Source organism: Zingiber officinale, chromosome 4B (genome assembly GCF_018446385.1).
Source record: "Zingiber officinale cultivar Zhangliang chromosome 4B, Zo_v1.1, whole genome shotgun sequence".
NCBI classification, from domain to species: domain Eukaryota; kingdom Viridiplantae; phylum Streptophyta; class Magnoliopsida; order Zingiberales; family Zingiberaceae; genus Zingiber; species Zingiber officinale.
This window is the reverse complement of record NC_055993.1, coordinates 18,089,860-18,101,620: the sequence shown is the minus strand read 5'-3', so window position 1 is coordinate 18,101,620 and position 11,761 is coordinate 18,089,860. Positions and strand designations below refer to the sequence as shown.

Here is an 11,761-nt window from a genome sequence, read left to right as displayed (position 1 = left end):
GGAGGTCGGCAAGAGGGGAGGGGTGAATTTCCCTACAAAAATAAATCAACCCTTTCTCGACTTATAGCTTGAATAAGAACACTTGTAATTAAAAATAAAGAGACTAATTACTTGATTTGTAATCAGAAGATTGCTAATCCAAGGAATATGAAGTGCACTTCCTTGAAGATCTCCTTCGGGCGGAGTAGCCTCTTACAGCGTTAACAGTACACAAAGAAAAGTAGAATAAAAAGAAATGAATTACAAGTTGTTGTTCTAACTGTTGACATCAGTACTATATTTATAGCACTGTTCCGAGCGTCTGGAAGGGTTCCGGGTGCCTGGGGGGGATAGAATTCTATCCCCAACGTGTCGGTCAATGACCACGCCACTCATGACAAACTTTGGGTTTCGGGCACCTGGACCACAAAAGTCAACATGATTGACTTTTTGCAGTTCGGTTCCTCCACTCTAGTTGTGCTCGTCTCGATCTGGGTCTTCCGCTCCGGCTCCACTAGCTTGGGTGATCTCGTCCATTCGGAATAGGGCTCACCCGTACCTAAGTTCCGATCTTTTCCTTGAGCAGCCTTCCTCCTCGGTTTCTCGTCCCTCAAACGTCGCGTATGTTCTTCTCGTCCACCGGTGTACTCTTCTGCGACACCTCATCCCTCGGACGCACCGAGCCCATCGGCTCTCTTCTCGTGCCATCCTTCTCGCTAGCTGCGTCTTTCGCTCAACTTCTTGTGCTCCTAAGCTCTTGCACACTTAGACACAAGAGTTAAACCAAATAGGACCTAACTTAACTTATTTGATCACAACAAAATAACCTTGGGGTTCCAACAGTTCTGTGCCCAATAGTTGTGAAGACCAGTCGATTGATGGAGATGTCAGTCGACTGGTAAAGAGTCGTTGAACAGAATCATGGATTCTGTGGAGTACCGTTGGTTGTGTCCAATGGCTACACCAGTCGATTGATGTATGAACCAGACGACTAATGCAAGAAATGAGTTGATACGGGATCCACTCTTTCCTCTCTATTTAAAGGAAGCTTAGGGCATGAAGGAGGTTACTGATTCTTGCTGAATACTCCTAAGTCATTGCCCTCAAGCTTCCAAGCCTATTCTCTTCCTCCTAAACCTAAGTATCCACCTTGTAAAGAGGAAGTGAGCTTTGTGAGCGGTTCTACTTTACAGAAAAGGAGTCATCTTTAGCTGGAGTTTGTCAGGGAATCATCCACCGATGGCTAGAGATCGTCAACCTTATGAACACACCGTGGAGTAGAAACTTTATCTCCGAACCACATAAATGAGCATGTAATGTGGTTTGATTTCTTATCTTTGTAGTCTTTAGATTAACTTCCTTATATTGTTTGTATTTTTTCTACGCAACTAACTTTGTATAAAGTTAATGATTTGGGGTAAACAACTATTCAACCTCTCTTCTGTCGATCCATGATCTCCAATAGTTTATACATTGGGTCGGTGGCTTGTGGTCCTTCAATGGACGCCACAGGTACTTTCGAAGGAGCTAGATATGCTAATTGCTACTTTTGTTCAAGCACTTGCGCTTTAGCCATCACCAACAAATCCAAGTCTTCTTTGTTAGTGCAATCATCCTCAGGTCAATGTTGATCAGTTTGACTAAACTTGAGTTTGAGTTTCGATATTTAACAATATGAGACAGAAGTCAAGTACGTCAAAGGGTGACCAGATACTTATCTAGGAAGTCGTAACGAGAGGTTAGGCAATAGAAAGTCCTAATGAAAAGTTAGGAAACAAGAAGTCCAAGTGTGTCTAGGAGGATCGTACGTTGGCAAAGGAAAATCCTAACTGTGGTTAGACAAGAAAAAGATTTAATTAAGGTTAGCAGGGTGAAAGTCTACTACATCACTAGTCCTAACTGAGGTTAGGCAAAGGAAAATCTAAGTGGGCCAAGGAGGATTATAGGTTGGCAAAGGAAAGACTTAATTGTGGTTAGATAAGGGAAAGCCCTAATTGAGGTTAGGCAAGATGGAAGTATACCAAGTGACTATGCCTAACTAAGGTTAGGTAAAGGAAAGTCCAAGTGGATCAAGGAGAATTACACGTTGGCAAAGGAAAGCTCTATCTGTGTTTAGACAAGAAAAAAATCCTAATTGAGGTTAGGTAGGGTGGAAGTCTATTGAGTGACTAATCCTAACTAGAGGTTAGGCAAGAGGAAGATTTAAGTGGATCAATGAGGACCGCACTTGGTGATCATAAGTCCAACAGAAAGTTGATAAAAAGCATGTCCAAGTGGTTCAAAAGATGACCAGACATTTGGCATCGGATGAAAAACCCAAGTGGATCAACGATTTATCGGACACTTGGTGGAGAAGTCCCAATAAATCATGATTTACCGGATATTAGGCGAAAGAACCCTAAACTTAGATTTTGGAGTTTAGAGTTGAGCAATTGATCATCTCAATTGATTAGCAGAAGGCCAATGAATTATGCATATCTTCTAATCGATTGGGACCTGCTCCAATCGATTAGGTAGAGTGCTTAATCAATTGAGAATGTTTTGTGAAAACATAGTGAGGGCCAGAATTGATTGGACTTAGTCCAATCGATTGGGTCAATAGATTGGACAAGATTTCTCATGAAATATTGCAAAAAAAATAAATACTTAGTGAATTGATTGAGGCAACCGATTTAGCCTTTTCAAATCAATTGGCTAATCAATTAGGGCAATTGTCGCAAGAGAATGGAGAGCTTGGGAATCAATAGTCAATCAATTAGGTTGTTTTCTCTCATGAATAGAAAGTTTCTAAATTGATCAGGAAAATTGATTAGAAGTTGTAGAATCGATATGTCTCACCAATCGATTATGAGTTTGAAAAAGAGTCATTCTACAAGTTCAACAGTCAAATGATGACATGACAATCGATTAAGAAGAAAGGCTAATCGATCAGGAGGCGAAAAGCAGTTTGAACAATATCCATATAAAGGGGAGTTCGTCTAGGGTTTCGTCGTTGGTTCTTGGGTGTTTGGAGAAGAAGTGATGCTGCATTTTCCACCACCAAGGGGCAATTCAAAGCAAGAAAAGAGCAAACAAAACAAGGTTTATGTTGTGAAGTCGTTTTTGATTTCTCTTGTAACCTAGTTAGCATTTCTTGTGCTTAAGCTTGTACGAGGCTTCTCTATCTCTGAAAAGTTTCTGAAGAGTGTATTCATAGTAGAGTTATGTGTATGGTATGGATCCTTGGATTAGTCATCTCAAGGAGGTGGAGATCAAGTAAAATCAGAGATGTTAGCATTGTAGAGTCTTCTCTTCAAATATCAACTACGAATCATCATTGAAGAAACGAACTGAGCTATTCACCCCCCCCTCTCCAGCTCTCTACGTGTCCTAACATTCTTGTGACAAGGTGACTCTTGTGAATTTTCTAAGTTTCTCCATCTTCACGCCCCACATCAGGTGTGTGTGTTCCGATAGACGATACCAAATTTGATCGCGTATGAAATCGGTGAAGTTTGGAACGCCGATGAGCTAGCTAGAAGAAGACATCGAGCAAGAAATGCCTATGAGCACATGGAGGAGGATGGGAAAAGAGTGTTAGTAAGCAGGCTAAGGGGACCCTAGCGTGGCCACTCCTACGCTTAAGTCAACGTAGTAAAGAAAATAAATGGTGGGTGAACATCAACCAAATGCAGGGTTTTCGCGAAGAGAAAGCATGCCTGCTCCTGCGGGGCGAGACCCTTTTTATAACATTCTGCAGAGACCCTTTTTATAACATATCATTTCCGCATTAATTAGACGTCTTATCAGAGTGAGAAACATCCTATTGTTGTATTCTGAACATATTTTACAATCACATTACTCATACCCTATAGCCATAGGATGATTACTGTTGTGCATGCTCTGACAATTATACATGCGGTATGTATGGGGACACGATTCGTATGCCATTGGGCCATATGAGACAAGTCGGGGTTCGCTTATTGGGCTCTTAGGGCCTAGGGCCCATTCGGAGAAAGTATAAAAGGAAGAGAGTGAAGTCCTTGAACTTGGTAAAATCCGATTGGCTAGCCTTTTTGAGTTCAACATAGCGAAATATGTTGTTTTGTTATGGGGAGTTAAGCCCTTGGGGTCGGAGAAATCCGACCGGCTGGTCTCTTTATGCTTGGTCGAGAGGCATGTGTTGTAGGGAGCTGAGCCCCCAGGGTTAGAGAAACCCGACCGACTAGTCTTTCTGTGCTTGGCTGAGAAGCATGTGTTATGTTGTGGGGACCTGAGCTCTTTGGGTTGGGGAAACCCGACCGGCTAGCATCTTTGTGTTCGATAGAGTGGAATGTGTTGTTTTATTGTTGAGAGTTAAACCCCTGGAATTGGAAAAATCCAACTGACTAGCCTTTCTGTGTTAGCAGAGAGAAATGTTTGATTTTTTTTTTTGTAGGGGAGCCGAGCACCTTCTCAGCTAGCCTCTTTGTGCTTGGCCAAGAGGTATGTGTTGTGCTGTGGGAAGCTGAGCTCCTGGGGTCGTGGCAGTCTGCTTGGCTAGCCTCTTAGTTGCCCCTGATGGCTCGATCGACGATTTGCTCTAGTTGATCTATCTTATAGTTTGACTTCCATATCACTCATAAGGTTGACTTTCTAACTCTATGTGTGGAGGTCACCAATATCCACCGTATCACTTAGTATCCATCTCAGCTTAGGATCTATGAAACGCTAAGAAGAAGACCAAAGTCATAAGAGAATTATTCCATAAACACCCACTTATAACTATCACAATTTGAGATTATCTATGACCGAAGTCATCATCATTGTTAAGTTAATCATCGCAGAATCTTGGCACTTTGTGATGAAGACATCTTTACAATCACAAAAGAACTATTTCCGAGAGAGAGAGACACGTTAGAACGGGTGAGAAATAAAAAAAAAAAAACTTTTTTTTTTTAAGCCAACAATAACCGTTGTGAACTAACTACTATCTACAACCAACTCAAACACGGTCAATCAGAACCTCACAAGATTGAACACAATGTTCTTGGAGTTCCTAATTAAAATAGACAATATCCAGAGCAACTTACCATAAGCAAAGAACTCAAACATTAATTTGATAAATTCAACCATTGATCCAAGTGTTTAAACCCAAGTTACCACTACTAACTTTTCCATGCACGTAGCATTAACTTTAAGTTGAAAAGGCATGCTATTTAACAAGTGACTGAAAAGTAAGTGCACCAAATCCCACTAAAGTAAACTAAGGACAAATACATCATTCCAGTTGTTCAACTAAGCCAACACCAACAAATCATGTTAACTTTAAATTTGGAGAGCATGCGTAAGGTTGTGGGGATGGATCAAGGTTACATCACAATCTTTTGTTCTCCACTGTGGAAAACTACAAAAGGATGGGAGCTTCAATGCCGACCTAAACCATTATCAACCTTTTGACTTGCTTTGTTTATATGAAAGGCTTGGGGTAATCTGTTAGTCTGTTCAGAGTTGGGTTTAGCTACTACGACCACACAACCGGAATAGAACAAAAGAGACTAATCTTTTTGTGATCTTAGGAAATTGAATTCAGTTACAACACAACTACTAGGAAATTATCGATGAGATAGGACATATATAACTAGATCACGCATATTAATTAGCGTGTAGAATGCTCAACTTGGAAAGAAAAAGATAGTAGGGAATGAAGGGATTCTAATGCTCCAAGCACAAAGCAACAAAGTAATGAGACTTGAATCTATCTTGCCATATATCTACAAATATATACATATAACAGCTAGATAACAAAATTCCCTAAAGACAAATAGGAGTTTGCTAGGCCAACTAGTTGTGGTTAGTCTTCCTTGAGGTGGTCAATGGGATTGAAGTGTGCTCTCACATTTCGACTTTAAATTAACTAGTGAGGCCTCAAAGTTTATGCACTATAACAAGTTTAACCACCATCCATAGTTGGGACTTGTTCCCTCGTCAATAGTTTATCAATGAACATATTAATGTACAAGAATCATGACCATAACAACTCCCTTGATGATAATCTATTTTATTTAATAATAGAAAGAGTTTTACTAATGAGTGAAGTATATATATATTTTTATATATTTTAGATAATTAAAAAATTATATTCAATATCAAATGAAGCCATTATAGTCATGATATATAAATAGATTTTTGTAATATAAATTCATTATAAGCAAATAAATTATTATCTTCTCAATCATAGTTTATACAACAATTGTTATATGGGTACAATATTTAACCAATCTAAAGACACCGTATAGAAGGAAGGAGCTACACCTCACAACACTAGAGTGGCTAGAAGCAAAAAGGTTAATGGGGATCAATGCAATGATGAGAAAAGGAGCTTGGAAGACTGAGGGACTCAAGACAACAAGGAAGCAAGGAACAACGACTAACTTAAGGAGGGAGGGTAATAATCAGCTAAAAGATGACGACAAACGTTAGGGGAGGGAGGGTAAAAATTGGCTAAAGAAGGACAAAACATTTAGGGAGGGATCAATGGTAAGTTCAGGAGGGTAATAAGTTTTGTTGGCTTGGGATGGGTTGACGGGGATGCTGGGAGTGAGCGTAATCGTCTTTTGTCACCAGGAGGATAACGAGTTTGGGACGACTATGAACAACATGTAAGTGATGTACAAGGCTCAAAGAGAAAAAAAAAACTTGTGAAAAAGATATAAGGGCAAGATGAAAAAATTGGATGGAAAAATCTAGATGAACTAGTCAAACCAAGCTCTTAAATCTTTGGTTGAACCTATGAAAATTCCAAGTCAACTAGAGTCTACGAAGAGAATTGGATGGAGAAATCTAGATGAACTAGTCAAACTTAGCACTCGATAATCATTTGATCGAACCTATGAAAATTCCAAGTCAACTAGAGTCTAATGGACACAACCAAATTTGATTAGCCTTGCCCTTTAGTTCCATGTTTGACTAGCTAAACTAAACTAATTTACTTGTCTATTTTTATTTTTAAAAAAGGTATATATACTCTCTCTCCATTTGAACGTATTTCTAGTAATAATTTTCCTCATCAAAACATGTGATTTTTTTTATTTGTCTTAATTGTCAAATGATTCCAAGAAATTAAGCTGAATAGTTTGAAATGCAACTCATTATGACATTGATATCTTTAAATTTATCTTATAATAAAATTTTAAAAAGGAAAAATAATTTCTCTCAAATTAATTTTGTAAGAATATTCAATGGGATTTTTCATTATCAAGGTAAAAAATTTCTTGTATATAAAAAAATAGATACTAGGGAAGTAGCATACGAATAAAAAAACTGGAAAAATTAAAATGAAAAAAAAGGGAAAATCTGAATACAAATAAATACAAGTGTCACGGGTATTTGTACGACACCGACGTGGTATTGGACGAGTCCTCACCTTACGTTCCGGGTGGGTCCGTATGCCTGACCCGTGCCAATTTGATCGGCTGAGTCAGCCTGGTGGCCCCGCTCCGTCACTGCGACAAAGCTATATTAATTTGCACCCTTGTTTGCTTCTCCTCCTCGCACGCTCAAACAGGATTGCTCCGGATCAACCCACGTGGGTTCCACTGTGGTGACCACTCACCGCCTCGGTAGACAAGTGGAGTAAAAGACTGGTGACTGAGGATGAATGCATATATACACATCGCAGGCGCAGCCCGCAGTGTGTCGCTCGTCCATCCCTTATTTTAAACGCACCCCCGTCCCTCCCTTTCTCACGCAAAATTGCTCTTCTGCTCTCTGATGGCTGGTGGAAGGAGGAGTCCTCTCCTCTTCCAAAATCTCATTGTTTGAAATGTAATCGAGGGGGGAAATGAACTCCAACCGCGGTGATTTTTCCTCTCTTTGCATCGTCGTCCGACGAGATCTGTTGGTTTTGGTACGTCGCGCGGGGTAGAAGGTTGAAGGAGAAGCAGGAAGGTTGCGATTTTCGGATTCGTGGAGCAGATTAAAGGTTCTTTGACTTCAGAATCGAACCCTCGAGAGCTTCTTATTATGTAAAGTTTCTTCTTTTTTTTTTGGGTTTTGCAATTTTGGTCTTCCATTTTGCGTTACAGACGACCAATTTTGAGGGTTTTGCACTTCAGATCTCGCAAATTCCGGATTTACGCCGTGTTCATGGTGGTCGAGCTCTGGATTGACAAGATGCGGACTTCCGTCGCTGTCGTCTCCTCCACGACCAAGAAGAAGAAGAAGATGAGCGAGGAGTCAAAGGCGCCGCCTTCTACCGCCACCGTCGGTATACTCTCCTTTGAAGTAGCCAGCGCCATGTCTCGTGCCGTTAGTCTGTACCGCTCCCTTTCCGAATTTGAAATGGAGCGGCTCCGCTCCCAGAGACTCGCATCCCATGGCGTCCGCCATCTCGTGTCCTCCTCCGACTCCTTTCTTCTAACACTGGCCCTCGCCGAGAAACTGGACGACCTCAACGGAGTCGCTGCCGTTGCCTCCCGCCTCGGTCGCCGCTGCTCCCATCCCGCACTCGTTGGATTTGAGCACGTCTACTCCGATCTCCTCGCCGCCCGCATCGATCCTTCCGGCCTTGGTTTCCTCTCCAAGGACATGGATGGGACTATCCGCAAAATGGAACGCTTCGTATCCTCTACGGCTGCGCTCTATGCCGAGCTCGAGGTTCTTACGGAGCTTGAGCATGCTGCGAAGAAGATTCAAGAAAATCCTGTGTACGACGAGAGTCGCCGGGCCTTTGATCAAAAAATCCAATGGCAACGGCGCGACATCAAGCGCCTTCGTAACTCTTCACTTTGGAATCAAACTTACGATAAGGTCGTCCTCCTCCTCGCGCGAGCTGTCTGCACCACTCATTCACGGATATGCCTTATGTTCGGGGAGACAATTGGGAGCTTGGATTGCTTAGTTACTGATCAAACTTGTCAGCTTTCAGGCGAAATCTTTACTTACTCTCACCACCCAGTTCATTCTGGTTCTCTAAGATCAGATTCCATTGAAAGAAAATCTGAACAGATTCCTAAGTTGCCTTCTGTCGCACTCAGTAGTGTGAATTTTAGGAGGGAAGGCCCCCAGTTCAGTTGTGGGACGAGCCCCAGCAGGCTTTTCATGGATTGCTTAAGTTTAGGTAGCTCTACTGAATATAGAGGAAGCAGTGAGCAATTCGAGAGCGAGAGTTGGCTCAGCCGACCTGCATTTGGTGCTTTGGTTCCATTTAGTAGTGAAATGTTGCAGAACATTAGTGGGAAGAAGTCAGCATTTGGGCCAATGACTAAACTAACGATGCTTGCCCCACTCTCTACTGTGGGTGGTTCAGCTCTTGCCTTGCATTATGCAAACATAATAATTATCATAGAAAAGTTATTGAAGTATCCACATTTGGTTGGGGACGATGCAAGAGATGATTTATACCAGATGTTGCCTTCAAGCTTAAGAGTTTCTCTTAGAAAGAACTTGAAATCGTATGTAAAGAATTTAGAAATCTATGATGCTCCTCTTGCGCACGATTGGAAAGAAGCTCTTGGTGAGATTTTAAGCTGGCTTTCTCCCATGGCTCCTGATACGATTCGTTGGCAAACTGAACGGAACTTTGAGCAACAGCAATTAATATTGAGAACAAATGTTCTATTGCTCCAGACTTTATATTTTGCTGATAGGCAGAAGACAGAGGGAGTTATATGTGAACTTCTGGTTGGGTTGAACTATATTTGCAGGTATGAGCAGCAGCAAAATGCTTTGTTGGATTGTACAAGCAGTTTGGATTTTGATGATTCTATGGCATTGCACATGCAATTTGTATCTTCACTCAATTGTGAGTCATCAGATTTTAAATAAGGATCTGGTGTTCGCAAATATCTTCCTATTTGTGCATCCAATGAAAGACAATGAGTTGTTCGTGCCCTTTTGTCTAAGGTATAAAAAGTTCATTTGGTTAATATACGTAGACTGAGTTCACAATCCAATGACATATCTATGTAGAAATTTCACAGTTTTCTTCATCTACCCTGCTATTCAGTTGATTTCTGTACATTTTTTTTTTCAGTTTCTATGTCTGTATACTGGAATTTTTCAGTTCAGAAAAAAGTCCTGATAATTACAGTGTGCTAATTTTCTTTTCAAATTGTTTGATTCGTGTCCATATTCTTGCTAATTTGTGACATCATATTTCTGATGCTAAGGATTAGGCACTTCTTAGTAAAGTGATGAAATACATGTAAATCGTGTCACATTAGGCAAATGGGAAATGGGTATACTGAATTCTTGTTGAGCTTGTAAATCTGTTTCGTCTACATTGCCATCCATTACTTATCCACAAAAGAGTATCATCATTGGCTTTTGAAAGATGTTAAGATGAATTCATCTTCGAGTTACAATTTATACCAACAACATTTTATCTATACTTCTTTAGCTGTACATTTTTTGAAACAATACAGCATATCTCAAGGTTGACTAGGATTTGTAACTAGAAGTTTTGTTTCTACTAAGATTACCTGTAATTTTGAAATGAAGGTTTTCTCTAAATTTTTTTAGTTAAAACTTAGATATTGCTGCAATAGTAAAATAGGAAGTAAATATACATATTGTGTATACAACATTAAATTTGCCATTGGGAAAGTTGAATGCCCGTTGGGAAGATAGGTATTTGTACTCTAGCTGGAAGAGGAACAAGCTCCCGTGTTCGTTGTGGACTTGTGGTAGAAGAGTGGACATCACTAATGGCTTTGTCTCTAAGAGCCTCTTGGCGGGACTTGGAAATATTAACAAATGACAAGTGATCTCGTCCGAAAATTGAGTAGATGAGCAACCGGTGATATGGTGGGAATGTTGACAAAGGAAGGACTTCGAGCTAGGAGCTGCAAACCTGGAGTTAGGAGCTACAGACTTACACACACTACAAACAGAGCCAATAGGAGCGGGTACCAGGGAGGGGGATCCCTGGTGCAGACACTCTGACGCTCAAATCAGAAGGGTGGCCAAGCGAAAATTGAAGAAAAAGATGAATAGTAGGACAATAAATATGGATGTGTGTGAATGAGTACACGTACTTGACCAAATGAGAGAACCCCTTTTTATATTGTCTTTCATAACCTCCGCAATCATGAGGCGTCAGAGAATGTCTGGTGTCTGAATATGTCGAATAGTGGAGGATGTACGACAGACTTCCCATAGGCAGAGGAAGGTTCCGTTGCGTGTATATGTAAAAAAAGTGGAATATTCTCTAGTGAGTAGTAGTTATTCTCTGACAGGTTATTATGATTTTTTGACAATGTTGATTTTTAGAGGTCCGACCGACTCTGGGGCCAGTTGGCTATATGTTGGGAGTCTTATCTATGAGAAGTGGAGAACTGAACTCCGAAAGTCTGACCAGCTATAGGGTTGGTCAGCTATAGGGCCTATTGTCTATAGGACTGGTCGACTTTATGTTGGGTGTCTTGCCCATAAAAAGTGGCTTGGGAATTGAATCTCGAAGGTCCGATAGACACTGGGGCCGGACGGATGTAAGCTGAGAGCCCTTCCCATGAGAATGGGGAGTTAAGTCTCATAGGTCTGATTGGTAGTGGCCGACCGAGTTTATGTTAGGAATCTTGTCCATGTGAAGTGGGGAGCAGATCCCTGTAGGTCTGGCCGGTAGTTTTCGACCAAGTTTATGTTGGAAACCTTACCCATGTGAAGTGGGTAGCTGAGCCCTGTAAGTCTGATCGGTAGTGGCCAATCGGGTTTATGTTGGGAGCCTCGCCTATGTAAAATGGGGAGTTGAGCCCCATAGGTCCAACTGGCAGTGACATGTTCGGCTATGTACATCCTAACTTTGACTGCCATTGTCACTTTA

At 41.1% G+C, this 11,761-nt stretch overlaps 1 protein-coding gene across 2 annotated transcripts; it reads left to right on the top strand.

Moving 5' to 3' along the window:
• Positions 1–7,640: 7,640 nt before the first annotated feature.
• LOC121974808 lies at positions 7,641–9,868 on the top strand. Of its 2 annotated transcripts, none has more exons than XM_042526048.1 (2): positions 7,641–7,921; positions 8,025–9,868. In XM_042526048.1, the coding sequence occupies exon 2, from the start codon at positions 8,086–8,088 to the stop codon at positions 9,763–9,765; it is 1,680 nt and encodes a 559-aa protein (XP_042381982.1). In that variant the 5' UTR covers positions 7,641–7,921; positions 8,025–8,085; the 3' UTR covers positions 9,766–9,868. The 2 variants fall into 2 exon arrangements, with proteins under 2 accessions (XP_042381982.1, XP_042381981.1); XM_042526047.1 differs by having other exon boundaries at positions 7,641–7,964; positions 8,055–9,868.
• Positions 9,869–11,761: the final 1,893 nt, after the last annotated feature.